This window comes from Anabrus simplex, chromosome 3 (assembly GCF_040414725.1).
Source record: "Anabrus simplex isolate iqAnaSimp1 chromosome 3, ASM4041472v1, whole genome shotgun sequence".
Lineage (NCBI taxonomy): Eukaryota > Metazoa > Arthropoda > Insecta > Orthoptera > Tettigoniidae > Anabrus > Anabrus simplex.
Genome location: NC_090267.1, coordinates 147,337,150 through 147,364,498, shown reverse-complemented (window position 1 = coordinate 147,364,498; position 27,349 = coordinate 147,337,150). Strand labels below are relative to the sequence as shown.

General features: G+C 40.2%; 1 protein-coding gene across 2 annotated transcripts in view; it reads left to right on the top strand.

Annotated features, from left to right (window-relative positions):
- Positions 1-27,031, top strand: part of LOC136867125 (cathepsin O) — a 117,001-nt gene extending 89,970 nt beyond the window's left edge. Inside the window, exons 5-7 of one of the 2 annotated variants that reach the window (XM_067144229.2) lie at positions 5,277-5,321; positions 5,419-5,687; positions 24,397-27,031. In XM_067144229.2, coding sequence (XP_067000330.2) covers positions 5,277-5,321; positions 5,419-5,687; positions 24,397-24,434 — 352 coding nt within the window. In that variant the 3' untranslated portion in view covers positions 24,435-27,031. Of the gene's footprint in view, positions 1-5,276; positions 5,322-5,418; positions 5,999-24,396 lie in introns of those variants that run through there. The other variant, XM_067144228.2, reaches the window with a different exon arrangement.
- The last annotated feature ends 318 nt before the right edge of the window (positions 27,032-27,349 follow it).

Below are 27,349 nucleotides of genomic sequence, written 5' to 3'. Positions count from 1 at the left end.
AATGATGATTATCAGTTTCCCCTTGATTTGATGTTCAACAAGAACTGATGACTCCAAGGGAGTCAAAGCCAGTCTTCGCTTAATAAATTTAATATACAGTATTTTACAATGTGTTGAATGGTGGAACATCCCTCAAACTCTATTATTAGTTATACGTCAACACAGAAATGAAAATCATAACCTATGTCTACTTTGAACGGCATTATAGCGAAGAAAGAAGATATCTTGGCTTCTACAGGGAATACTTTGGCAAATTGCAAGAAAGTTAAATCTGGAAAGTACGATGATGTAGAAAAAGCTCTGCAGTATGGTTTAAACAGCAGCGAAGTTTAAACATACCTTTGAGTGGGACTATTGTGTTGGAGAAAGCCGAAGAAATTGCGTGCAAATTAAAGGTACCTTTTACCGTGTCGAACGGGTGGCTGGACTGCTTTAAAAATCTAGCCGGTATCGTTTACAAAACAATTTGTGGCGAAGCAGAGATTTCAAATGCGGAGGAAAGAGGTGCATGGAAGGAAACAGTTCTGCCTGTTTAAATAAGCACTTACAAACCTTGCAGTGTTTTTAATCTTGATGAATTTGCACTTTTTTACCTGCTTATCCCGGATAAATGTCTAGTTTTGAAGGGAGAACCTTGCCACGGGAGAAAATTAAGTAAATATCGAGTTACGGTATTGATTGGTGCTAATATGGAAGGAACTGAAAAACTACCTCTACTGATGATAGGGAATTCTAGGAAGCCATGTTGCTTCAAAAATGTCAGGACTTGACCGTGCAAGTACACCAGCAACAAGTCAGCTTGGATGAAAAGTTCCCTGTTTGAAGAGTATATGCAGGCATTAGATGCCAAAATGGGGAGCCAGAACAGGAAGATTATGGAGTTTATGGACCACTGCCCTGCTCAACCAAGGAATGGCCCCATTTAAGGAACATCAAGGTAGAATTTTTTCCACTGAATACATCGCTACTACAGCCCATGGACCAAGGAATCATTAAGGTATTGAAGCAAAAGTACCAAAAAACAGTTGTGCGCCATATGCTGCTACGCCTGGAAGCAGGCAAACCAATCTACAGACCATCTCTTTTGGACACAATGCATTTCATTGCCTCATCATGGAAATCAGTGGAGCCTGTAATAATAGCAAATTGCTTCAAGTGAGCAAGCTTCAGTGGTGGTACCAACAGCATTATTATGGAAGTTGGTGATGAAGAGCCAGGGTGCTGGAAAACTATACAAGAGAAGATGGAGATTACCAGTAGTTTCGACAACTTTACTGCCATTGATGATATAGTAATCACTTGCGAGGAGCAGACCATCGATGAGATCTGCAAGGAAATTCAGGCAGGAGATGAGGAGAATAAAGAAGAAGAAGAGGTTGAGGAAGAGAATCCCCCAAGACCATCTTGCAGTGTGGCAAGCATCTGCCTTGAAAAACTGAGGTGGTTTATGGAAGGTTCGGTCAGTGTGCCTCACAACACATGGAAGGCAATGTGGGAAATGGAGAGGTTTGTACTTCAAGAAAGCAGTAAAAACCTAAAACAGTCAACGCTGGACAATTTCTTTTCCAAGTAGGAGCCTAGACTTTTGTGTTTGGAAATGTCTAATGCAGTATGGAATTTACATAATGTATGTATGGTTACCATCTACAGTTTTAATGTTCTTAGTATTTCTTCTTATCTCTTATGCCAGGTTGTATATAATATGTTCCCTTCTCTTATCAAGTATTTTTATAACACAGTACGCTGCAGTCGCTTAAGTGCGGCTAGTATCCAGTATTCGGGAGATAGTAGATTCGAACCTCACTGTCGGCAGCCCTGAAAATGGTTTTCCGTGGTTTCCCATTTTCATACCAGGCAAATGCTGGGGGCTGTACCTTAAGGCCACGGCCGCTTCCTTTCCACTCCTAGCCCTTTCCTGTCCCATCGTCGCCGTAAGACCTATCTATGTCGGTGCGACGTAAAACAACTAAAAAAATATATATAACACAGTACGTTCAGTTATTTTACTTTCTCTAAAAATATATTTCATGATAATCTAATATCTATATTGTGGCTTTCTTTTAGCAGCTTATATATATTAGCCTATTTCAGTATTGTTCACAAACAAGAAAATCTGTTAGCTGTGTGTTTCACATGTATTTCAAAGTACAGAATAAGTTTTCGGGCATTACCCCTTTTAAGAAATTTCCTGCTTAAGTTTTTTTGTGGTCCCTTGAAAGATTTCTTAACAGAGTTTCACTGTATGTTGTAAACTTGGTGTGTATGTAAAAAAAGAAAAAAAGAAAAATTTCAAAAGAAGGGTTGTCATGCTCCACTTCAATACTTGCACTAAACTTAACATACAAAATTAGCCTCTGATGTTCAAGGCTATAAGCAGATAGTTTTGGTTGCAGCAAATCCTGGTGGTTCTTTTGACAATCCAGAGTGAAGATACTGAGTCAAGCTGTAGTTCTTCTGTGCATGTTATTAAACTCTATAATGCAGTTCAAAGAGTGTTGCAACACCATCAGAACCAATTTGGTTTATGAGGTCTGTGTGTTGCAACTTGAAGATGTGATATTTAATAAGCGATGTGCTGGGACCATATTTTCAATAGATGACCTCAGGTAATGTGGGAACCTTGTATTCAGTCTGTCTTGATGAAACAAAGAATGTTGAAGACAAAAAAGAGAGCTTCAGATATTGGTGAGACATTGACCAGAGTCAGGGAGTACTTTCAAGACATTTGCAGACATTCTTCATCAGGAAAAGTTATGCACAAACCCATGGAAAATCGTACTTTGCAATCAGTAATTCAAACCTACCTGTTCACAAACTTGTAATGATGATGATGATGATGATGATGATGATCGTATAGCCTCAGCAAGCATTTTAATTTGACACAGTCTGGCTACTTGCTCATCAACTTTTGGTGTTCAGTTTTACTGTAGGCTTACTAGATGTCACAGTAAACCGAATCTCTCTTGGGTGGCATCTATGACTGAGTTTTTAAATGAATTTTGTCAAACACCAAATGTGTCACCAGAGATCTTGTACATGCCAATATTGTACGACATGGAGTGTCGAAGAGACTCTCTTTCCGCCCTTCAGAAATCAGATTACCTCTGCTGCTGGGTTTGAACCTGCTATCTTGGGATCTGGAGGCCAACACTCTACCACTGATCCACAGAGGGAGCTGCAAACTTGTTATGATTGGATCAGGTGGACAAGATGTGAATAAGAAAGTTCACTAGACTTTTCAGTGAAGAATTCAGGAGCTCTTGAAGATTAGTTGATATCTGAACCTGTCCCATTCACATCCTGCATGATGCATATCTAAAAGACTTTTGGTGAAGACTCATCTGAATGAGCTATTGTTGCTGTTTATCACTATTTTGATGGGTGACCAGGGAGGAATATGAAAGGATTCAAGATGATCTCAAGTTACCTCAAAAGAAATTCTTGAAACATTTTCCGTCTAGGTGGCTTACATTTTGTCCCACTGCTGAGATTGCTTGAACTCCGGAAAGGATAATATCATTTTTTCTCAAATTCTGGCCATCAGTAAAGAATCACTGTTACAACCTACTTCGTTCAAAAAGATGACCAAACTTTTAGGTTGTTCAACAATCAAAGCACAATTGTTCTTCAGTACTATATCTTCAGCAGAACTTTTTATGTGCTTCACTGAAATATTCCAATAAGATGAACCTTTAATTCATATCCTGTACCCTCAAGTACAAGATCTGGTAAGGAAAATGGCTTGACATGTTTGCAAGTCTATTTCTGTTGGTAACTTTAATCTAAATGATTTTTTGAAAATGTTGGTTGTGAAAGATATTGTTGCTCCACAGAAAATTAAAAATGAACTTTCACATTGTCTGGAAAAAGTTTTTGGTTTTCATGAACAGTGCTAAAGAGCATTAGGTTTTCGGATGCAAATATTTGACTGAAAAAGCAATGAAAGATTGTGATTTGATTCAACCACTGAGATGGTAAAAAGCCAGCAAAGCTTTCGAGATAGTTTTAGTCGTCAGTGAACTACCTGTCCATATAGAAGGAGGTGCTCGTTGATGAATGGAAGATGTTGCAGATAGACAGGGACAAGCTTTCAAAGGAAGAATTGATAGTTATTGGAAACAATTTTTAAAGAAAACTAATGTAGCAGGCCAAAAACAACATAAGGAATTAGCAGATTTGAGGCCTACATTGTCTCTCACATGGGAATTATAATTGTATTTCCCTGTTTTACTGTGCTCTTTCAGTAATGTATCAAAATTTGTCTTGACATAGCTTTTTACATAAAAATTTAAAAAAAAGTATTTCATTTAATAAAAAACTGTAATATAATGTTCATGTTTATTTAATAAATGAACAGGCCATATCCCATCCAGAACCAGAAACAAATGAAACTTGGGTTAAACATCAAATGAAATAGCTGCTATTCTTTATCATTTGGTATTTTACGTGTGTACACTTACACATTCAGTTTTTCCTGGTCTCCGCTGGCCTTTTTTTTTTTTTTGGCTGGAGATTACTAAATATATATATATATATATTATTTCCATTTTTGATGCAGAAACATGTGAATACCAAACATTTGACCATATTGATCATTTGGCAACTTTATCTTTTTAGTCTCTTTTTTTTCTGCCATTTTAGTATCTTTTTCCTCTTTTTATGGGGGTGGTCTACCACCCCTAGCCCTGCTATTGCCCTTGTTACATGGCAGTGGCATAATTTGTTCTTTCGGTATGCTACTTATTTCTTATATGAAGTGGAGAGGACCCAACCATTCTCATGAATTACATTTCACCGAGCTCGATAGCTGCAGTCTCTTAAGTGCGGCCAGTGTATTCGGGAGATAGTGGGTTCGAACCCCACTGTCGGCAGCCCTGAAGATGGTTTCCTGTGGTTTCCCATTTTCATATCAGGCAAATGCTGGGGATGTACCTTAATAAAGGCCACGGCCACTTCCTTCCCACTCCTAGCCCTTTCCTGTCCCATCGTCGCCATAAGACCTACTGTGTCGGTGCGATGTAAAGCCAATAGCAAAAAAAAAAAAAAAAAAAATAAATAAATAAATACATTTCTACTGCTGTCATTCTACTTCTGTCTTCCATCTTGATGGTCTAACCATGCTTCCGTTGGCAACGTATGGTCTAGATTGGATTTTGTAGACTCAGAGCCGGTGTTAGGCTGAGCCTGGGTATGATAAATGAGATTTTGAGATAATTTGAAAGTGCAGACAGTCTCAGCTAGTTTGTACATACTAATTTTGCAAATTTATTTTTCAGATCTGAAAGTGGTGTACAGGTTGCTCCTAATTATACCTGCCAGTAGTAAGTAGACTTTTCTCCAAGTTCTGAGAGTTGTATGATACTACTGCAAATTTTAAAGTGGGCATATGATTAATGAAATGATTTATGTTTGCAACAGTTTAGTTGGAAATGAAGAGGCACTACTGGCTACATTAGCTTATCACGGTCCTGTGATTGCAGCAATCAATGCACTTAGCTGGCAGAATTACCTTGGTGGTGTAATTCAGTTTCACTGTGACTCTAGCCTTGAGCACATAAATCATGCTGTTCAAATTGTTGGTTATGACAGAAGTGGTGATGTTCCTCATTATATAGTGCGGAATTCATGGGGACCGGAATTTGGAGATAAAGGGTATATTTACATAGCTATCGGAAGTAATGTTTGTGGTAAGTGCTTTGTTGAATTGCTAATTATATTGAATAGATGAAATAATAGTTAAATTTTTATACATCTTGTGTATGAGTATTTTGTAAGTTTTACATATTCCAAGCTCTTGTTATAATAAGTGATTGAAATAAAACAAACAAGTGTTCAGATACAAATCATCAAATAGGAACACACACAATGGCTGGCTAGTTGAACAGAGGGAATATAGTTCCCCTGTATTCGTTACGTTTTACCACTCGTGTGTACTGTTTTGTTCTCTTTTCATGTATTTATCCGCCTTTATCATTGTCCCACACTTCCCCCATTAAGAAAGTAGAATTCTCAGTTCATTTTAAAGGAATGGATATTTGTCTCTCTTGTGAAGATGGGAAACAGAAGGACCTTAGAATAAATAGATCTTGAATTGTGATGTGTTTCTTTCCTTTCTGTTTGCCTCTGCAGCCTATCAGTGTGCTATCTGCCTTCCTAGTGCCGGGCTGAGTGGCTCAGATGGTTGAGGTACTGGCCTTCTGACCCTAACTTGACAGGTTTCCTATCTTTGATTATTTGTATATTGTTTTTGACTATTATGCCTGCTTCCTAGTTCAGTGAGTAAGTAATAAACTTCCAACTGGTAAAATTAGGGTTTGATTCCTGGCTCTGCCAATTGCATCATAGTCTGGTGCAGGGATTTTCAACCTTGAGGGTAATTGGGATACTAAATCTGTGACAGGTAGGGAAGTGCATAATTCCATCAATATCTTTGGTTTTTAGTTTCCCCATCTTATACTCCCTGCCATGTAAGCCTGTACCGTAAGTGAACAACCTTATTCTTTCTCCCATGTTAATACTGAAGGTAGTGATTTATAGTTTAGTTTAGTTTATAGTATAGGGACTTGCCGATACGTCTTCTGACAGTTACTGTTTATCTTGCACATTGGTACTATATAGCGATGGGTTTTTTCCCTGTTACTTGTGAGATTTATGTATTGCCAATGCCGTAGTGTGAAAATCACTAGTGTTACATTCGCAGGTATAAGTAAAGCATATATTCTTTTTCTGTAGAATTATAAATCTGTTTGGGTAATACCAGGTAAGTAGAATTATGGCATGTTTGAATAATGCATTTAATAATGTAGTTGGTGTTACATGACAAATTCAGTATTTTAATAATATGGTCTTATTTCATCCAATTCATATTTTTAGAATGCAGTTAGGATGTACAAGAAGCAAGAAGAACTGCAAGAAGTCCTCCAAAAAGGAAAGCAACATTACCTCCTCTATAAATATCAGTTCAGTGGAAACGGAAAGAGATTTCTCTATCAGCCTAACCTTACCTTGACTTTGGTATGGTTTGCGGACTTAGCTTATGTGTATTCTATTGACATACACCATATGAACATGTAATGTATTTGCTTGTGTGTTTTATTACAGTGTGGTTTCTCTTAAATCTGACAAGTAATAGGAAATTTCAAGAACGGAGCTAAATAATTTACACCTGGCAAATACCAGAGAATACAGTTATAGTAATGTGTATATCAAAATAAAGGCAGAAGTGTATCACATTAAATTAAAAGAGAGTGTATTTCCTCAATTCCTCATTGAGCTTAAACCAACTTAATTATGAATATCTTGATTGATCATTTACTTACGGTTCATGGTGTGGGTTACTGTAGTCACGTCCTAGTTCGTGAACCATGGGCAATGGTTGGGTGGCCTAGTAAGTCCTGAGAGTCAGGATACCAGTTGCTATGGAATGGGAGTGGGCATCTCGGACATATTTGGTGTCATAGCCCTCCTTGAGCTCCACGAACCTACTACGTTGGCATAGCAGGGGGAGAGGTGATACTCCCACATGGCGCATCCCAGGTGGCGGATAGGGGGGTCCTAACCGGCTTGCCAGCGGACTAGAGGGAAATAAAATACCTCTCGCGGACCAAACACCCAACCCCATGTGGGTGGGGGATGCAGACGAAGAATACATCCACGGAATCCCCTGCCTGTCGTAAGAGGCGACTAAAAGGGGTGGCCAAGGGATGATTGTCTTGGAACCATGAAACTGCTTGTGATTAGTACCACTATATTACAAGTTGTCCATTTCATGACCGTATCGGTGAATATAATCAAGAAGTTAGTAAAATAACCACTTCTTGATTAGTACCACCACGCGGAGAACATCATTGGTCGCTTTTACTTGCGCGTAGTACCAATATATTAGGTACCAACTAGATTTTTGATTGGTAGCACACAGGAGCACCGTGCAGTCGGCTTTTGCAGTACCTGTGATTAGTACCACCATATGAACAGGACCATGGGATGATAGCTACCATGGTTCTGCCTTGCCTATGATTAGTACCCACTATATGAAGAACAACACGGGATAGTGCAGGTCCCTGTGGTTAGTACTCTTATGTGATGAACACCATAGGTTTGCGTTGCCTGTAAATGGCGCCGTAAAGTGAGAAAAACAATAGGTCTGTATTATATGTCGCATTTCATAACCTGTGGGTAGTACCATAATTTGTGGAATTCCACGAGTCTGCTACTTTTAATTTGTCATTCCATTTCATTTCAATTCGTATCATTAGGGGCCGATGAACTCTGTTAGGCCCCTTTAAACAACAAGCATCATCATCACCTTGTGCTCAGGCGGCTAGGACTATACAATCCACCGGTGGTCCATAACCTATTAGAGGAGAGATCGTCACTTGGACTATGTGTAAGTAGGATAGCATCCTGCTTCATGAATTTACCTAGCTCAGAACATTTTAAGCAAGCCTCGGACCTATGGGAGTAACGGATTCCCACTCCCATTTGACAGGCGAGGGACTCCTTGGAAACAACTTCGCGAACAAAATGGAATTCGATGGGGAACTATCAATATTAATGGGGCTTATGGAAGAAGGAAACTAGAACTGGCTGAGTCAGCAAAGAGGATGCATCTGGATGTGCTACGAGTAAGCGATATTCGGGTAAGGGGAGATAACGAGGAAGAGATAGATTATCAAGTGTACTTGACAGGTGTTAGAAAGGGAAGGGCAGAGTATGGGGTAGGGCTGTTTATCAGGAATACCATTGCACTCAACATAATTTCTGTTAGGCACATAAATGAGCGAATGATGTGGGTAGATTTGGCAGTTGGAGGAATTAGGACGAGAATTGTCTCCGTGTATTCACTATGTGAGGGTGCAGATGAGGATGAAGTTGAAAAGTTTTATGAATATGGAGTGATATTGTGGTCAGAGTCAACAAGGATAGAATAGTGCTAATGGGCAATTTCAATGCAAGAGTTGGGAATAGAACTGAAGAATACGAAAGGGTGATTGGTAAATGTGGGGAAGATACGGAAGCTAATAGGAATGGGAAGCGTTTGGTGGACTTCTGTGCTAGTATGGGCTTAGCAGTTACGAATACATTCTTCAAGCATAAAGCTATTCACCGCTACACATGGGAGGCTAGGGGTACCAGATCCATAATAGATTATATCTTAACCGACTTCAAATTCAGGAAATCTGTTAAGAATGTACGAGTTTTCTGGGGATTTTTCGATGTTACAGACCACTATCTGATCTGTCTGTAGTGAACTAAGTATCTCTAGGCCTAGGATAAAGTGAAATCTGTCTGCAAATGATTAAGGGTAGAAAATCTCCAGGATGAGGAAATTAGACAGAAGTAGATGGATATGATTAGTGGAAATTTCGAACAGGGGACAGTAAGCAGGTTCAGGATATAGAAAGTGAATGGGTGGCATACAGGGATGCTGTAGTAGAAACAGCAAGGGAATGCCTAGGGACAATTGTGTGTAAAGATGGAAAAAGGCAAACATCTTGGTGGAATGATGAAGTGAGAGCAGCTTGTAAACGTAAAAAGAAGGCTTATCAGAAATGGCTCCAAACAAGGGCTGATGCAGATAGGAATCTGTATGTAAGTGAAAAAAAAAAAAAGACATATCGAAACAAATAGTTGTTGAATTCAAAAAGAAGTCGTGGGAAGATTTTGGTAATAACCTAGAAAGGCTATGTCAAGCAGCATGGAAACATTTCTGGACAGTAATAAAGAATCTTAGGAAGGGAGGGAAAAAGGAAGTGAACAGTGTTTTGTGTAATTCAGGTGAACTCATAGATCCCAGGGAATCACTGGAGAGGTGGAGGGAATATTTTGAAAATCTTCTTAATATAAAAGGAAATCATCCTGGTGTTGCGAACAGCCAAGCTCATGGGGAGGAGGAAAATTATGTTGGCGAAATTACGCTTGAAGTGGGAAGGATGGTAAATAGACTCAATTGTCATAAAGCAGCAGGAATAGATGAAATTAGACCTGAAATGGCGAAGTATAGTGGGAAGGCAGGGATGAAATGGCTTCATAGAGTAGTAAGATTAGCATGGAGTTTTGGTAAGGTACCTTCAGATTGGACAAAAGCAGTAATTGCACCTATATATAAGCAAAGGAACAGGAAGGACTGCAACAACTATCGAGGTATCTCATTGATTAGTACACCAGACAAAGTATTCACTGGCATCTTGGAAGGGAGGGTGCGATCAGTTGTTGAGAGGAAGTTGGATGAAAACCAGTGTGGCTTCAGACCACAGAGAGGCTGTCAGGATCAGATTTTCAGTATGCGCCAGGTAATTGAAAAATGCTGCGAGAGGAATAGGCAGTTGTGTTTGTTCCGTAGATCTAGAGAAAGCATGTGACAGGGTACCGAGGGAAAAGATGTTTGCCATACTGGAGGACTATGGAATTAAAGGTAGATTATTAAAATCAATGAAATGCATTTATGTTGACAATTGGGCATCAGTGAGAATTGATGGTAGAATGAGTTCTTGGTTCAGAGTATTTGCAGGGGTTAGATAAGACTGTAATCTATCACCTTTGCTATTTGTAGTTTACATGGATCATCTGCTGAAAGGTATAAAATGGCAGGGAGGGATTTAGTTAGGGGGAAATGTAGTAAGCAGTCTGGCCTATGCTGACGACTTAGTCTTAATGGCAGATTGTGCTGAAAGCCTGCAGTCTAATATCTTGCAACCTGAAAATAGGTGCAATGCGTATGGTATGAAAATTAGCCTTTCGAAGACTAAATTGATGTCAGTAGGTAAGAAATTCAACAGAATTGTATGTCAGATTGGTGATACAAAGCTAGAACAGGTAGATAATTTCAAGTATTTAGGTTGTGTGTTCTCCCAGGATGGTAATATAGTGAGATTGAATCAAGGTGTAGTAAAACTAATGCAGTGTGCTCACAGTTGCGATCAACAGTATTCTGTAAGAAGGAAGTCAGCTCCCAGATGAAACTATCTTTACATCGGTCTGTTTTCAGACCAACTTTGCTTTACGGGAGCGAAAGCTGGGTGGACTCAGGATATCTTATTCATAAGTTAGAAGTAACAGACACAGTAGCGAGAATGATTGCTGGTGCAAACAGGTGGGAACAATGACAGGAGGGTATTCGGAGTAAGGAGATAAAGGCTAATTTAGGAATGAACTCGATGGATGAAGCTGTACGCATAAACCGGCTTAGGTGTTGGGGTCATTTGAGGCGAATGGAGGAGGATAGGTTACCTAGGAGAATAATGAATTATTATGGAGGGTAAGAGAAGTAGAGGGAGACCAAGACGACAACGGTTAGACTCTGTTTCTAACGATTTAAGAGGTATAGAACTAAATGAGGCCACAGCATTAGTTGCAAATAGAGGATTGTGGTGATGTTTAGTAAATTGAGAGGCTTGCAGACTGAACGCTGAAAGGCATAACAGTCTATAATGATAATGAATGAGTTATGAATGAATCATTTACTTGGGTAAGGGAATCTCCATTATTGATACCTTATGTGAGGTTAGGTTGTTGATGGGTATGTCTCGTGATTTCAACATGTAACTAGTAAAGTTGGCAGCAGTGATGAGTCATTAAAAAAAGAGAGAATGGGGCGGTGATATTTGCTTTTTAGTGTGTAACCTTACGTGACGAGTACCGTACCTATGTAAATCAGACTGATTATGTCCCTGGTCCTTGAAACAGCAGATATAAACTCTGTAATAATGTTGATTTATTCAGTGAATAAACACTCTCTGTGTAAATTGAGAGTTGTCCAGGTTGGCGAAGTATACTTTCTTCATTCACATAAAAGCAATGCACTCTCTCTGGCAATAAAATTGAAGCACCCAGAAGGGGAGGAGAAAACAAACTGAAAATTCACGTGTTTGAGAGGGTATGTTATGTTGTTTCAGTGATTACAAAATAGTCAAATTTACAAAAAATTTGGCAGTACAAGCCCTCTTGTCAGTATGACTTTGTACCCCCTTTGGCCTCGATGCATGCACTGATTCTATTGGGAAGGGTGTCATGAAGCTGTTCCTCTCCTGAGGCAAGCTGGAGCACAACTGTTGTAAATTGATACTGGCACTGGGATGGAGTTGACGTGCGAGCTGGTCTCACATTCTATTTAGGACAGATCGGATATCTTGCTGCCCACGGGATTACCTCAACATCACGCAGTCAGTTCATGGACACACACATTTTGTGTGGATGAGCATTGTCCTGTTGAAAAATTGCACCACGATACTATTGCACGATGGGTAACCCATGAGGACACAGGATGTCAGTGATGTACCATTGTGCGTCAACAATTCCCTCAATCACTACCAGCTGTGACCGGCAGTCATACCCATTGGCTCCCCATGCATTGATGCCAGGAGTAGGACCTCTGTGCCTCTCCAAACATTGGAAGAATGGGACCTTTCCCCAGGTCGCCGCAGTACTCTTGACGATGGTCATCTGGGATAGTGCAGAATTGCAATTCATCACTGAACACTGCAGTGCCATTCATCGGCAGTGCATGCTTCCCGGTCATGGGACCACTCCAAACACTGCTGTTTGTGTTGTGTTGTTGACAGCCTACACATGGGACGGTAATTCGATAGTTCGGCTGCTGCTAGTCTCCCACCAATGGTGTGGGATGACACAGAATGTTGCAGGGAGTCCACTGCTTGTTCTTGGATGGCAGGCGCTGATGTGAAGGGGTTATAATGTGCTTGGTGCACAATACGCCAATCATACCTTGTGGTGGTCAGTGTTCTACCAGAACTTAGATGATGAGTATGCCTGCCCTCACATTCCCATGCAGTCGAATATCAGGCCACTGTCACATCCGAATGCCCCGCAAATCTGGATATTGCATGATTCTACTAGCCGCCAAATGGAGACCCACAATAAGGCCTCTTTCATACTCTGTCAGGTGCTGATAATACTGTCTCACAAGAGTACATGGCATCTCCTTGTTTTTCACAGTGATATTGATCACTCAACATCTGACACTGTTCACGCCCGTTATATACCTTACCAGGCCTGGTAACAACACTAAACATGACCACTAATATACTCTGGTGGCTGTTCTACAATCACAGAGAATTGCAACTCTAATCATTTTACATACCCGCCGACGGTGTGTTCATGTACAAAGTGACATATACATCCAACCATTTCTTCTGGGTGCTTCAATTTTGACATAAATAAGTCTTATGGCTGGGATCATCTGAAAATTTGTGTAACGTGACTCAACAAAATGTGTGACAGAAGCATAACCATAGCAACTGTGCAGACAGTGATGTAAGGAAGGCATGGATGGATGGTCAGACATTGTTACGTAGCAACCGTGCAGGCTATGTCTTATGGCTGGTTGCCATCTGAAATTAGCAGCCATCGGTGGATGGTCATAAGAAAATTTGTCCTCGTCCTGAGGAGGTGCAGCTCTTTTCAGGCACACACCCAATGGAGGTGAGCTGTATGTGCCTTTTTAACCACTTACCAGCCCTCCTGTCATTCTTAACTTAACCCAGCCCCTCCACCACCTCAAGGACAGCAGCTAATAATGCTGTTACGCTACTTAGGTGGATATGGATGGTCATGACCCAAAGACATATTTATGATCATTTGATTTTCACAAAGGGAAGTACTTTTTTCTGAGGCACTGTAATTTTTTTTTTCCAAGCACTGTAATTTGAAGTTTCACTTCTGCCCTAATTCATTTGTTGGTTGGGTCAGGGATTTTAACTTTAATTGGTTAATTCCTGTGGCTTGGAGCCTGGTGTTTGTCCACCCTTCAGCGTTAGAATTCATCTTGGGTTGGGCCCCATCCTCACAGGTGCGCAAGTCTCCTGTAGCAATTTAAGAATCTCGTAATTGATCCGTATTGACTTTACAGTACAGAAATATGGAAATTAAAAGTCCACCTTAGTCAATCACTTATTGTGTTCCTAATTGAAATTTGTGTCACTAATTTTTTTTCTAATTAACATTTGTGTTTGACTAAGGTTGACTTTTAATTTACATAAGTGTACTATAGGGTTTTACTCCAAAGACCTGCACCAGGCCTCTGCGGAGGCTACATTATTATTGTTGTTGTTGTTGTTGTTGTTGTTGTTGTTGTTGTTGTTGTTGTTAGACTTATCCGTGGTTTGCAGAGGGAAAGAAGCGTGAGGGGTGAATGGCTGGACAAAGCATAAATCATAGTTTGAGAGAACCAATAAAAATTTGAGAATTTTTTAAATTTCTTTCAACAGCATAAACTCTAGACCAGTACCTAATATAACAGGCAAATAGACAATATGAAAAAAATAGCAGGAAGCTCAGGCAACAAGAAGTTAAGCATTTAGTTCAGAAATTTTACAGGATTGTAACTATAAATCACCACAATATGAGCTTGTCAGCTCTGAATCAGTTCGTACCAAAGGAGCTTGAAAGCTAAAGATTATTTGTAACAGAGGGCTCAGAGGCTCATGATAATTGACAATTGGTGAGCACAGAAGCTAAAGCACCTTTTTATTTATAGTCAGAGTTTCCAAACTCTTCCATGTCATTACATATGGGGACAGGCTAGCCCGTACAGTTTGGCATAGGTATACTTAATACCATTCATGAAAGAAGCTCTAGCTTCTGATACAATTACAAATTGGGTCTTGAACCCAGGAGTTCCATTTATGAAAGGTTACAGGTGCCCTCAAATGGGCTGGTAGATTACATTAACATTTGAAAAAGCGACAATATGTTGCTTGAAAAACAGTTTGTACACTCGTTATTTTCACAATGTGGGAGTACACAAGAAAAGGGATCTACAGATCCATCATAAACAAGGGCAGAAGACCTCACACTACACGGCCACAAAAGTGGAGAAAGAACTAGGAGGAGAAATTTACAAAAGGCCGAAAATCAAAACGAATGGAGGCAAAATCCAAGCACTCCAGTAAGAAATTCACATCATCTAATTGGGCATAAGGCCTGGCGAAGCAGAGGGTAATCCATACTGCTTGGTATCTAAGTTATGAAAAAAAATTAAAGGTCGAAGGGAACAGATTACATTGAACTGTTAGAAAAACTTAGTCACCAAATTTTTTAAATTTGAGAGGAAGTGTAATGAGGGTACATCACTTGTGCTTCCTTATAATTTATAAGTTGCCATTCAGCAATGAACATTTTTAAGGTCCGTATTGATAGATATGACTCATTTCTTATTGAAGAGATTTTATTATCGATCTAATCAATACAGTGACATAAACTGATAATCATTAATTCATTTAGGACTAGTTTCGATCACTGAACCAGTTTTCAGCTACTTTTTAACAAGATAGAATCTAAGAAGAGACATAGCAATCTTGTTAAAATAAAAATTAAAAAGTCAACTAGGACCATCAAAATCTTCAAATCCATTTTTCTTCAAGATTTTATGCTCCTAGTTGACACTTTAATAAGACATTTTTATTTTAACTTTAAGTTTGCTATATCCCTTGTTAGATTCTATCTTGTTAAAAAGTAGCTGAAGATGACTGGTTCAGTGATCGAAACTAGTCTTAAATGAATTAATGAAAATCAGTTTGTCAATGTATTGAATGGGTGGATAATAAAATCCTTTCAATAAGAAATAAGTTGCCATTAAGGAAATAAATTCGTAAGTGCGAAGACAGGAAATGGAGGCCTATATAAAATTTAAGTTGACAAGAGAAACCCTACATTTTAAAGAGACCTGAAACTTACCATTACATTCTAAAAGGGGTCGTAGAAATCTTCCCTAAGTCCACACGCAGATAGTTCACATTGTTCGTATTCTGCTTACCTCACAACTGCTTTCTTAATGCCAGCCGCTCTCCCATATTCAGCATTCCCCCTTTCCGAGGAACTCTCCTTTCTGTAGCACTACCAAGACTTTGCTGCCGCAAGACATTAGTTTCAGAATAAGGCACCCCTTAAATAACGATACTGCAGAGTTTTCCAGAAGGAATAAGAAAGAGAAGATGTGATTGGAGGATAGGCCACTGCGTAGGCTACTTGGAGCCACCGGCAGTGCCAATGCACTATGAGAGACTGTCTCATTTTCAAAAATTGATGCCTGCCTGGCACTGCATGCACTAGCCATGCGTCTTGGTAGGTGTGCTATTTACCAACTGATGAGCTCAACTTAGCGCACTTAGCAGATCAGTAGTGATTGATTGATTGACCAGCACTAGGGCGAAATGCTGGCAACCCAGGAATAAGTTAGCTGGAAAATTTATAATGTCCAATAACGGACCAACTATATTGGTATTATAAATTTACTCATTCAGAACAAATATTTCAGGTTTCGTATGGGAATCAACATCTTTATCAACTTACCACTTAGTCCAGCAGCTTGTCTCCTTTCTCTCAAGTCTTCCCAGCCCATACTTTGCAAGATTTTTTGTAACGCTACTCTTTTGTCAGAAATCACCCACAACAAATCTAGCTGTTTTTCTTTGGACTTTTCCAGTTCATGAATCAAGTAATTCTGGTGAGGATTCCATACACTGGAACTAGCGCCACATGTGAGTCTTAATTAGAATGCCTATTGTGGGCAAGGAACTTGAATAGATTAAACAAATGACGATACAAAAACACACTCGGGCAACTATCTCGGCATGGAGGTTCACTGCAAGGTACTGCACTAATATAAAATAACAGGGATCGTTTTAAATCTCGCTCAGTCGCAGCCTTCCTGATTCTCAACTTCCTGCAAGTCAGTAGCGTAGCCAGGATATCAGTTTGGGGGGTGGGCCCATTCATCCAGAAATTTATTTTGATAGTTGTCCAAACTTCCATCGTTTAGGTGGTGTAGAATACCTAAAAAGGAAATGAGTGTCCTTGGATCCAAGTAAGAGTGGTGGATTCGTATGGATTCCGGAGGCCAATAGTAATCTTCTTCTTCCCACGCTTTTCCCACATGTGTGGGGTCGCGGGTGCGAACTGCGTCGCAGATGTGGATTTGGCCCTGTTTTACGGCTGGATGTCCTTCCCGATGCCAACCCTATATAGAGAGATGTAATCAGTGTTGTGTGTTTCTTTGGTGGTTGGTAGTGTAGTATGTTGTCTGAATATGAATATGTTGGGACAAACACCCAGTCCCCAGCCAGAAGAATTATTCAGATGCGATTAAAATTCCCGACCCAGCCGGGAATCGAACCCGGGACCCTCTGAAACGAAGGCCTCAACACTGATAATTCAGCCAATGAGTCGGACTCTGGAAGCTAATATTAATATGCATTTTATATAAAATGCTTAATAAAAGTACATTTGTTAAAACTTCTGAGGTGTCTGGACTCCTTCCACGAACCTACTACGGTGGCGTAGCAGGGGGAGAGGTGATACTCCCACGTGGCGCGTCCCAGGTGGCGGATAGGGGGGTCCTAACCGGCTTGCCGGCGGACTTGAGGGAAATAAAATACCTCTCGCGGACCAAACACACTACCCCCTGCGGGTGGGGGACGCACATGTAGAATACACCCGCGGTATCCCCTGCCTGTCGTAAGAGGCGACTAAAAGGGGCGACCAAGGGATGCTTGGATTAGTACCATGAAACTACTTTTGATTAGTACCATCACGCGCGGAGCACCATTGGTCGCTTTTACTTGCGAGTAGTACCACTCTGTTCGGTACTCCATATTTTGTGATTCGTAGCACTCGAGGGGGGTTCAGTGTGGGTTTCCAGTACCCGTGAGTCGTGCTCATGTGTGCAACACCACAGGTCTGGGCGTTGCCTGTGAGTTGTACCCGTGTGAGCGACACCACGCGTCTGGGCGTAGCCTGTGAGTTGTACCACTATATGAGCGACACCGTGGGTCTGCGTTGCCAGTGATTAGTACCCACTATGTGAGGAACACCACGGGAATGCCGGCGCCCGTGCTTAGTACACCTAGGTGAGGAACCTCATCGGTTTGCGTGGCTATGAGTGGCGCCATTGTGTGAGAAACACCATAGGACTGCGTTACCTTTACGACGTACAATACTTGTGAGTAGTACCTTACTGCTTGGAACACCGTGAGTTTACGCTACCTTTGATTAGTACCGCAGCTCGAGAAATATCATGGTTCTACTTCTTGCAACTTGTACCATACTGAGGGGCCGTAGACCTGGTTTTTGGACCCCTTCAGACATCAAGCATAATCGATTCAGGACTGTGCTTTATATGTGGTCCCTTGGTCAGTAATACTATTATTTATGACCGTTTTTGAGTCGGATCCACTGCTCTTTTGTTTGTTTGTTTGTTTGTTTGTTTGTTTCTTGTTTGTTTTTGTTATTTTTTGGGTTCATGTACATCCATTCATTTTTCATGACATTTTTATTTATTTTGGTCAGTGGATTTTTTGAATTTTTTGTTGTCATTTCATTTCGTACCATTAGGGGCCGATGACCTTCGATGTTAGGCCCCTTAAAACAACAAGCATCATCATCATCTGGACTCCTTGGACGACAACCCCCCCCCCCCTCCGGTTACCTCTATTACTCCCATGCAGCATTTCATATATTCCGAGTACAAGTGAAATGAATGCAATAATAAACAGTTTGAGTAAGGATGCAGTATTCTGGTTTAGAATAAATACGCTAATGTTGTTATAATAATGGTCATGTGATAAGCAATAAAGAAGCGACATTTTATACAAATAACGCGGCCAAGATATACACACACGCGTCGAATACAGGTTTCTCATCCTTCTTGTTGTCCATGGCTAGATGATGAAACCAAGAGAATGATGGCCCACCGTGACTCTTTATTTCGACATATAAACAAACCCTAGATGACACAGACTTCGAATCTAACCGCATCTTAAGAAATCGCACAAAGCAGTTAATCAGAAATAAAAAATGTATATATTTCCGGAATTTAGCTAACAACTTAAATTCTAATCGCGCATGGTTCCAACTTAGAGCTCTAGGAATAGGCAACATCAACAGAGACAGACAACTCCTGACATTCCACTCGACGAACTGAACGATTACTTTAGTAGAATAAATATTCAACCTACCCAAATTAACTGCACCGACTCACTGCCCTCCCCACCAGCTAATCCACCATTCACATTTCACAGTGTCACAAAATCAGGTTAAAAGGCTTTGTACTCGATTAAATCAAAGATTACAGGTGTAGATGATATTACTTTTATACATAACATTATGGGTACTTTCTTGCCTATACTGACGCACATACTGAACTACTGTTTACTAAACGGAACTTTCCCTACTATCTGGAAAACGGCCAATGTTATATTGGTACCTAAGAGTTTAAACCCACAATCACCCTCTATCGTCCTATGTCCGTACTCCCTGCGCTTTCTAAAGACTTTGAACATTTAGTATACGAGGAAGTTCTGGAATACCTAAATGAAAATGCTCTTTTGGACCCTTTGCAATCTGGATTTGAGAAGGGTCACAGTACCGCGACAGCACTTTTGAAGGTTACTGAAGACATTAGAAACGCTATGGACAAACGACTGCTCACTATACTTATTCTTCTTGACTTCAGTAGCGCCTTTGACACTATAGTAACTCCGACTATGATAAAGAAAATGGAGCTACTAAATTTCGACCTGGCTGCGCTTAAGGTTTTTAGTTCTTATTTGAGTAACCGTCGACAGCGTGTAGCAGTAAACGACAAGCCCTTTAAATGGAAAATGAAACTTAGTGTTGCCCCACAGGGCAGTGTTCTACGGCCCCTAATTTTCTGTATTTATATCAATGACATACCATCTGTGACAGGAAATAACACACATTACCTCTGTGCTGACGATCTTCAAATATATCGACACTGCAAGACAAGATGTTAACAGGGACCTCCGAGGATTCAGTGTATATGCACAACGAAGCTCTTATACTAAACTGCAAAAAATCTCAATTATAATTGGATCTCAAAAATTACGAAGCTGCTCAAACAATGTCGCAATCCTGCCTATCCTACTGAATGGTAACATTATTCCCTACAGTAAAACGGTTACAAATCCTGGCGTAATGATGAATGAAACAGTTGATTGGTCTGATCACACGAAAGAAATACGTAAAAAGACTTTTGGAGTTCTTTGCCCTCTTAAACGGCAGAGGGATGTATTTCCATTTGAGCTACAGGCCAAACTAATACAGACACTCATTCTCCCTATTCTTGATTATTGTGACGTTGTTTTAGTTGACATGACGAGAGAAGAAACATTTAAACTTCAACGAGCACTGAATTCCTGCCTGCGATTTATTTACAATATCAGGTACGATGTTCATGTCACCCCACACTATCAAGCTGTCTCATGGCTGATGTCTGATAAACGTCGGCAGCTATACACTTTAACGATGGTGATCAGTGTTAGCTGAAAGTCAGCCAATGTACTCTATATTTCTTCTAAATTCAACTTCTTATCATCATTTCACAACTTAAATACACGTTCTAGATTCATTCTTTCTATTCCACTGCACCACACAAATAAAATTAATAGATCTTTTGTGGTGACTGTCGCCAGATTATGGAATTCCCTGCCAGTTCAGGTCAGAGAAAGTAGCTTTTTTAAAATCACGATTTAAGGTCACCTGCCGAGACTACCTGCTGAGGACAGTTGACTGAATGGTTGATGAATGTGTGCATTCCTGAGGATTAGTCATTTTTAAGAGTTTTTTATTTATTAGTTCTAATATTAATTTAGTGAGTAATTTATTTAAATTTATTTTCAATTCTGATTAGTATGTGGTTAAGTGTACGAGAGGGCCTGGAGCCCTAACTTCACCACTGTACTGAAGGCACTAATAAATAAATAAACAAGCAAACAAATATATAATGTAAAGCGTATGGGTATGGATATTTTGTTAGTTGGTGAAGAAAAATACACCTCACAACGTCTGCTGTGTAGGGTTTACCTTGTCCTATTAGTTTCGCTCGCGGTTAGGGCCATGCAGCTTTGAGCTTGCATCCGGGAAATAGTGGATTCGAACCCCATTGTCGGCAGCCCTGAAAATGTTTTCCCACGGTTTCCCATTTTCCACACCAAGCAAATGCTGGGGCTGTAGCTTAATTAAGGCCACGGCCACTTCCTTCCCACTCCTAAGCCTTTTTGATCCCACCGTTGCCATAAGACCTATCTGTGTTGGTGCGACGTAAAGTAAATTGTTAATTACTTTTCCTCGCAAGCCTGGGATACAGAATATAATAGTATAAAGTTAGAGTTTTGTGACTCTAATATTCGTATGTATAATTTTTATTTATGTGGCAGAAACCAACGACACTGAGCTGTTGCCATTTCAACACCATTTTAAGGGCCATCGACCCAAGCCGGGATTTGAACCTGCGAACTCAGACTGAGAAGGGCAGTGAGTCAACCAAGTGAACCACATGAAAAGGAGGCGTTTGTGATTATTGTTATAAATAGATGCAGTTAGTACTTTTACAAAGGTTTTATGAGGAGCATTTATTAAGGCGTACGTTTTCCAACTGTCCTAAATGCACGACGCCGGACAGAAGAACTAGTTGGAAACTGAAGAGCTTTGCAGGGGTGTCGCATCCTTATCTGTATACTTTTCCAAACCAAACTCCATGGTGTAACAGCCCCGAAGGGCCATTGCCTACCAAGCGACGGCTGTTCAGCCCGGAGGCCTGCAGATTACGAGGTGTCGTGTGGTCAGCAAGACGAATCCTATCCGCCGTTATTCCTGGCTTTCTAGTGTGGGGCTGCCATCTCATCGTCAGATAGCTCCTCAATTATAAACACGTGGGCTGAGTGAACCTCGAACCAGCCCTCAGATCCAGGTAAAAGTCCCTGACCTGGCCTGGAATCGAATCCGGGGCCTCCGGTATGACGCAGGCATGCTACCCCTACACCGTGGGGCCGGCTGGATACTTTTAGGTCTCCTTATTTTAGAATTAGACTTAAGGCATCCTGCATTCGATTCCCGGCACTGACAGAGTTAAGAAAGGCATGGGATGGGGAGGATATAGCCTTGTTTGTGGGTGCAGTCGAGTTGGCCTTGAGTCTCCCGTAATCGAAATATCTACGACCTGGAAGGTAGTCACCTTAATGGGGTGTAGTACCAAAGTGGTTCCTTTTTTTAAGAAGACAAATTAAATGGATTCTACTTCCTCACGAACGATGAAGGAACAGTTTCAATAATGCAGCCGGTTTATGTTAAGGGTACAGAAGGTATGATTGTACATGGTAACAATCAAAACCAACAATATCTACTGAAGATCCGTCACCGCACTCGGTAGGACCGGCTTTCTTTTCATATCCACCGGGCAAGTTGGCGTTGCGGTTACGAGCGCACAGCTGTGTGCTTGCATCCGGGAGATAGTGGGTTCAAACTCCACTGTCGGCAACCCTAAAGATGGTTTTCTGTGGTTTCCCATTTTCACACCTAGCAAATTCTGGGGTTGTACCTTAATTAAGGCCACGGCCGCATCTTCCCACTCTCAGCCCTTTCCTTTCCCATCGTCGCCATAAGACCTACGGTGCGATGTAAAGCAAATTCTAAATAAAAATAAAAAAATCTTTTTACAACCCCTTCCAAGGAAAAGTTGTATCCACACTACTGGTCTGGACTTACACCCCACCCACTGAAATTATTTCGTGGGTACGCCTCTGCATCCACTCACCATTTAAGGTACAAGATAAGTCCGAAGAATGGTTGGATACTCAAAGTACACCACCATAAATGATGAGGTCCTGGCTCAAAAGTATAAGGAAAGGTAAGGGACGGGATCTAGTGTTTTAAGTAGAATCCGTATCAATAGAACGTGATTTCCCATTTTAAAAATGTTTCATGTATCGACTGCGATTCAAGCATGGGCCGTCCTGTTGAGAAGATAGAACCATTGGGACTGAGTTATCACGCCCGCCAATTTCAAAATAGTTACCCGCACTTTTGATGGTGCCATTTGAGGTTCCAATCAGTCCCCGGGCATTTGACAAGATATATAGGCCCACCTATCGAACTTAGGCACGCATCCGTGATTGTCTTGCTACTGTAAGAATAAAAAACCTTTTTTCATAACTTACCGAGGATGCACATAGTGTTGGCTTCTCAGTGACAAAACGGCTCCTCTTCAAAAAAAGTTACTTATATGGCACAAAATGAGGAACTAACGTGCAGCTCACAATCCCGTCACAGTCTTCCCATCGCTGCAACTTAAACACAGCACATCTCTCAACCACAGTACAACCCGAGGATCCCTAGGACATTGTTGTTTCCTGGAACTGATATGCAATAGCCGACATGACGTAAGCTGGCAAATGTTTCTGGACGTGGCCCCCATTATCTCGGTCACGTTCCGGCCCCCTTCTGAGTAATCCCTTGCTAATTGCCCCTTTCTTCATGTCTTGACATTTGTCAACACACGGTTACATTCTCAATAGTGAGACCTCTACAGGGAAATATCCCCGCGCATCACAATCCTAATTGTCTTCCTTCCATTCAAGCAGTACAAATATGGAGAATTATGTATGGCCCTATTGAGCCTTGCTAGTAGATTCTTTGTCGCTACGTTAACTTAACATTTCGGCGTAAGTTTTTAAGTTGTTCGTACCGTACGTAAAACAATGGCTGATCCTCGCTCTAGTTTCAGGAAATATTTGGCTATGCCAGTGCTGCAAGTTATGATAAATTTTAGCAATATATCTTGAAAACATACTGTTTTCAGTGAGCCATTTTACACTATCTATACACAGGCCAATTATCCCATATGTATTCCATTAATAAAACATTAATATTAGTCATTAATCTTTTCCTTTGAACTTATGCAGACACATATTAAAAACTCCTTTTCTTAGTTAATATTGCTGTCATGTTCGTTTTCTGTTCTTTGGTGGATCCTTTATAAGACTGTGGAAACCACAGAGATGGTCTTTCTGAGCTTATAAAAAGGCAGGTGTAGAGCGAGTGTCTGCCAATATAATAAAAACTGCCCAACTTGATTGTGACTGGCAGTAGCCAAGGGGGCCTGGGATTACAATGAAAATTCCCTTTCCTGATCTTCATGTGTGAAACAATGTATGGTGACTTCCCCGTCTTGTTTCTGGAGTGATGCTAAGAGCTATGCTGTTTAATAAAATCTTATAACTTGTACGCTACTTCATCTGCAATTCTGTGTATAATGTTAGAATTCTTTAACAAAGTACAGGTAACTCCAGCTAATATTGATATAAAGATATATGGATACATTGTAAAGTTTTGGAACATTGTCTTAATTTTTGTTTTCACAGCCCAGAATAAGGGATGCAATGATCTTTTATGTTTGTTTCATTGAAACAAATTAAACTGGTAGAAAACTTGACCTTGCTACACTTCCTCGGAAGCTTAATGATTTACTTCTGAGGAAACTGAACTAGGTCTTTGTGAAATGTCTGATTTTCTAGCATACTTAGTTTCACTATCACATTGTAGTACATTTTTTTGCTTTGAAAATGATTTTAAGTTTCTTTACAGGTTTGGCCTCAGAAGTATCAACTCTTGATGTCCTCTGATAAAGATCCTTTATCTTAGAAATATCTGTCCATCAGTGGAAGATTGCGAGTGAGTTTCCTTTGCAGGTCATCGGACATTAGTATGTTACTTTGAATATCTTCTTGCAGGATAAAACATACAATATTAAATGAACAAAGTTTTTACATATAAATATATATATATGTGTATGTTTAAAGCATCAGTAATGTGGTAACTTCATTCTGTTGTCTCTAGTTCCTGTTTTTCTAGTTGTAATGCCTCATGTTTTTCTCACTAGAAGCACATCCCATCATTATACATATCTAATTAAAGATTATGTCTAGCTCCTTGGCTGAATGGTCAGTGTAATGGTCTTCACCTCAGAGGACTCCGGGTTTTGTTCTTGGCTGGGTAGGGTATTTTATTCTTAGGGTGGGTTGCAAGAACAAATTTGTTGGTCCATTAGATGCTAACTGTCCAATAAGCTCTATGTAGAGTTTCAAGAAGGTTTGATAGTGCTAATGGTTCATTAAAGCATCCTATAATTTATAGTTTTGATTGCTGTCATCATCATCGTCGTCATCATCTCCAGTTGCCCGGGTGTGGTGTATGAGCCTACTCCATCCTTGTCTATCCATGAACCACTGTTCTCTCGTAACTTTCTCCCAGTCTTGCCCTCGGTCTATTCTTCTCTGGATCTGCCCATTGGTCTTTTTCCTTCTATTTCTCTTTCATATTTTGATTGCACTGCTATAGATATATATTGCTTCATTAGATTTTATTTCATATACAATTTAACATTGAGTATGTAAAAGAATGTCTTCTAAATCAGATTTAGGTATGTACACCTTTTGTACTTATGTATTACCATAAATGAGGAAAGTTGATTACTTATTTTTATTATTTATCTGTGCATCATACTTATGGCAGTATCTGCAGTGAATCAAATACTAATTACCCTGCGTTATTATGCTGCAGGAGCATTCTCAAGAGCACTTGGTGACCACATAAATGTTCAAAAATCTTCAGTATGTCGAATAATTAAGCATGTGACAACTGGTATTTGTAGGCTTCAAAGAACAAGTTTCAACCATGCCGCAAAGACAATTTTTACAAAGGTAAGGGTACAGCCACACTTGCGTGTTTTCCCGCAGCGGGACTGCGGAAAATCCCCAGCTAAAAATGCACAACACTGACTTTAATGGGACTGGCCACACTTGCGGGAAGATGATGCTGCGGGACAAGGAACAGGGCGCGTCTTCAAGGTTGCCCGCTCGAGAATGGGCTGGGGTCCATTTTCTTTGCGTATTTCCCGCTCTCCTGCTCAGTAGTGCCTGGTCATACTTGCGGGAAGAAGACGCTGCGGTTTTATAGTGCTCTTGTTCGTGTTTAAAACTTAGGAGAATTTTAGACAGTGAACTGATAATTTTGGAGGTACAAAGGTACCCGTGCCCTTACGACATCTTAATGTCAATGCGAGTTTTTCTTCCTCAGGAATACATTCCCGCAGCCTTGTTTCTTTTTCTGATAGCATTTTTCAACATACAGAAAAGCAGTTCAAATGAAGTCACGGGCATTCTGTAATACTCAAAAAGTTATCTTGATTGTCATTTAGTTTATTGTGTAGAAGCACAAATTGTCCATTTGATGACCTGTCACTTAATATAGGATGGAACCAATATTTTCTTTGATGCCGCCGATGACGAAGTACAACAAGGCACATAACACAACAATGGAGTTATTATTTAAAAATGGAATGCCTTCCATATGAAGAGCAATGGCGATGTTTTGCTACTCACAATATACAACACACTAATAAAATCATGCAAGTTTGGCCACTTGTCGTCGTCGAGCAAGTGTGGCCACCCCCTCGCAGGTCGTTCAGCTGCGTGAAAAACACGCAGTCCCGCTGCGGGAAAACATGCAAGTGTGGCCGTAGCCTAAAGCAAGAATTTTTTTTAAATTATTGACTTTACAAATGTAATTGGAATTTCAGATTTCAGTCGCATGCAAATTCAAAATCCTGGCAGAAATGAAGAAGAAAGGCTCCGGAATAGAAAATACTTTTCAGTTAACGTTCTAGTTGTTCGTGCTGCAAACCGGAAATAATTGATGTAGTCACACGTTGGCCTGGATCAGTACTTGGCAGTACCGTATTTGATGCTTGCCATTTATGTGCTAAATTTGTGAACAATGAATTTCCCTATTGTTTTCTGCTAGGAGATTCTGACTATTCATGCAGGTCCTATTTATTTCCACTGCAATAAAAAAAAACAGACGGTTAAGGTTAATTTATCTGTATGCTCTAGTGCACCACATGCAGAGTCTTCTGTATTCTATAAAATAAAAAGAAAAAAGCTTCACTGCGATATAGTGGGCAGTGATCATTCGCCAAGTTCCAACATTACTAAAGGCTAATGGAGCATTAGATGTGTTATCTGCAACTCTTGAAGTCCAATAAAATGAATATCCAATAACTAATGGAGGAATAATTATTTAAAGGTATGTGTTCTTGCAACTCACCCTTAGACTGTTAATTCCCTTGGCTCGGAAGTGTGTGTACTGCCCTCAACCTAGCTGCTACTCTCATACACCATACACATCACTATCCTCTTCCACAATAACAGTCTCTCCCATATACTGCCCCTCCTCGTCGGGAAGTCTACCTGGATAGCAATAGCCACACTAATTATTATTATTATTATTATTATTATTATTATTATTATTATTATTATTATTATTATTATTATTGCTGCTGCTGAATGCTACTTGTAATAGAGCTGATATACATGAATGGTTTGAATTGTGTATAGTAGTAGTTTCATTAGTGAAGGGTATTTTTCTCCAATCCTTTCTCTATTCTCATATGCCTTGCAATATGTTTTTTTAAATAACAGAATCTAAATAAAAAAGATGCAGACAGATTATTTGTTGAAAATTTTGTGTGTATCATTTC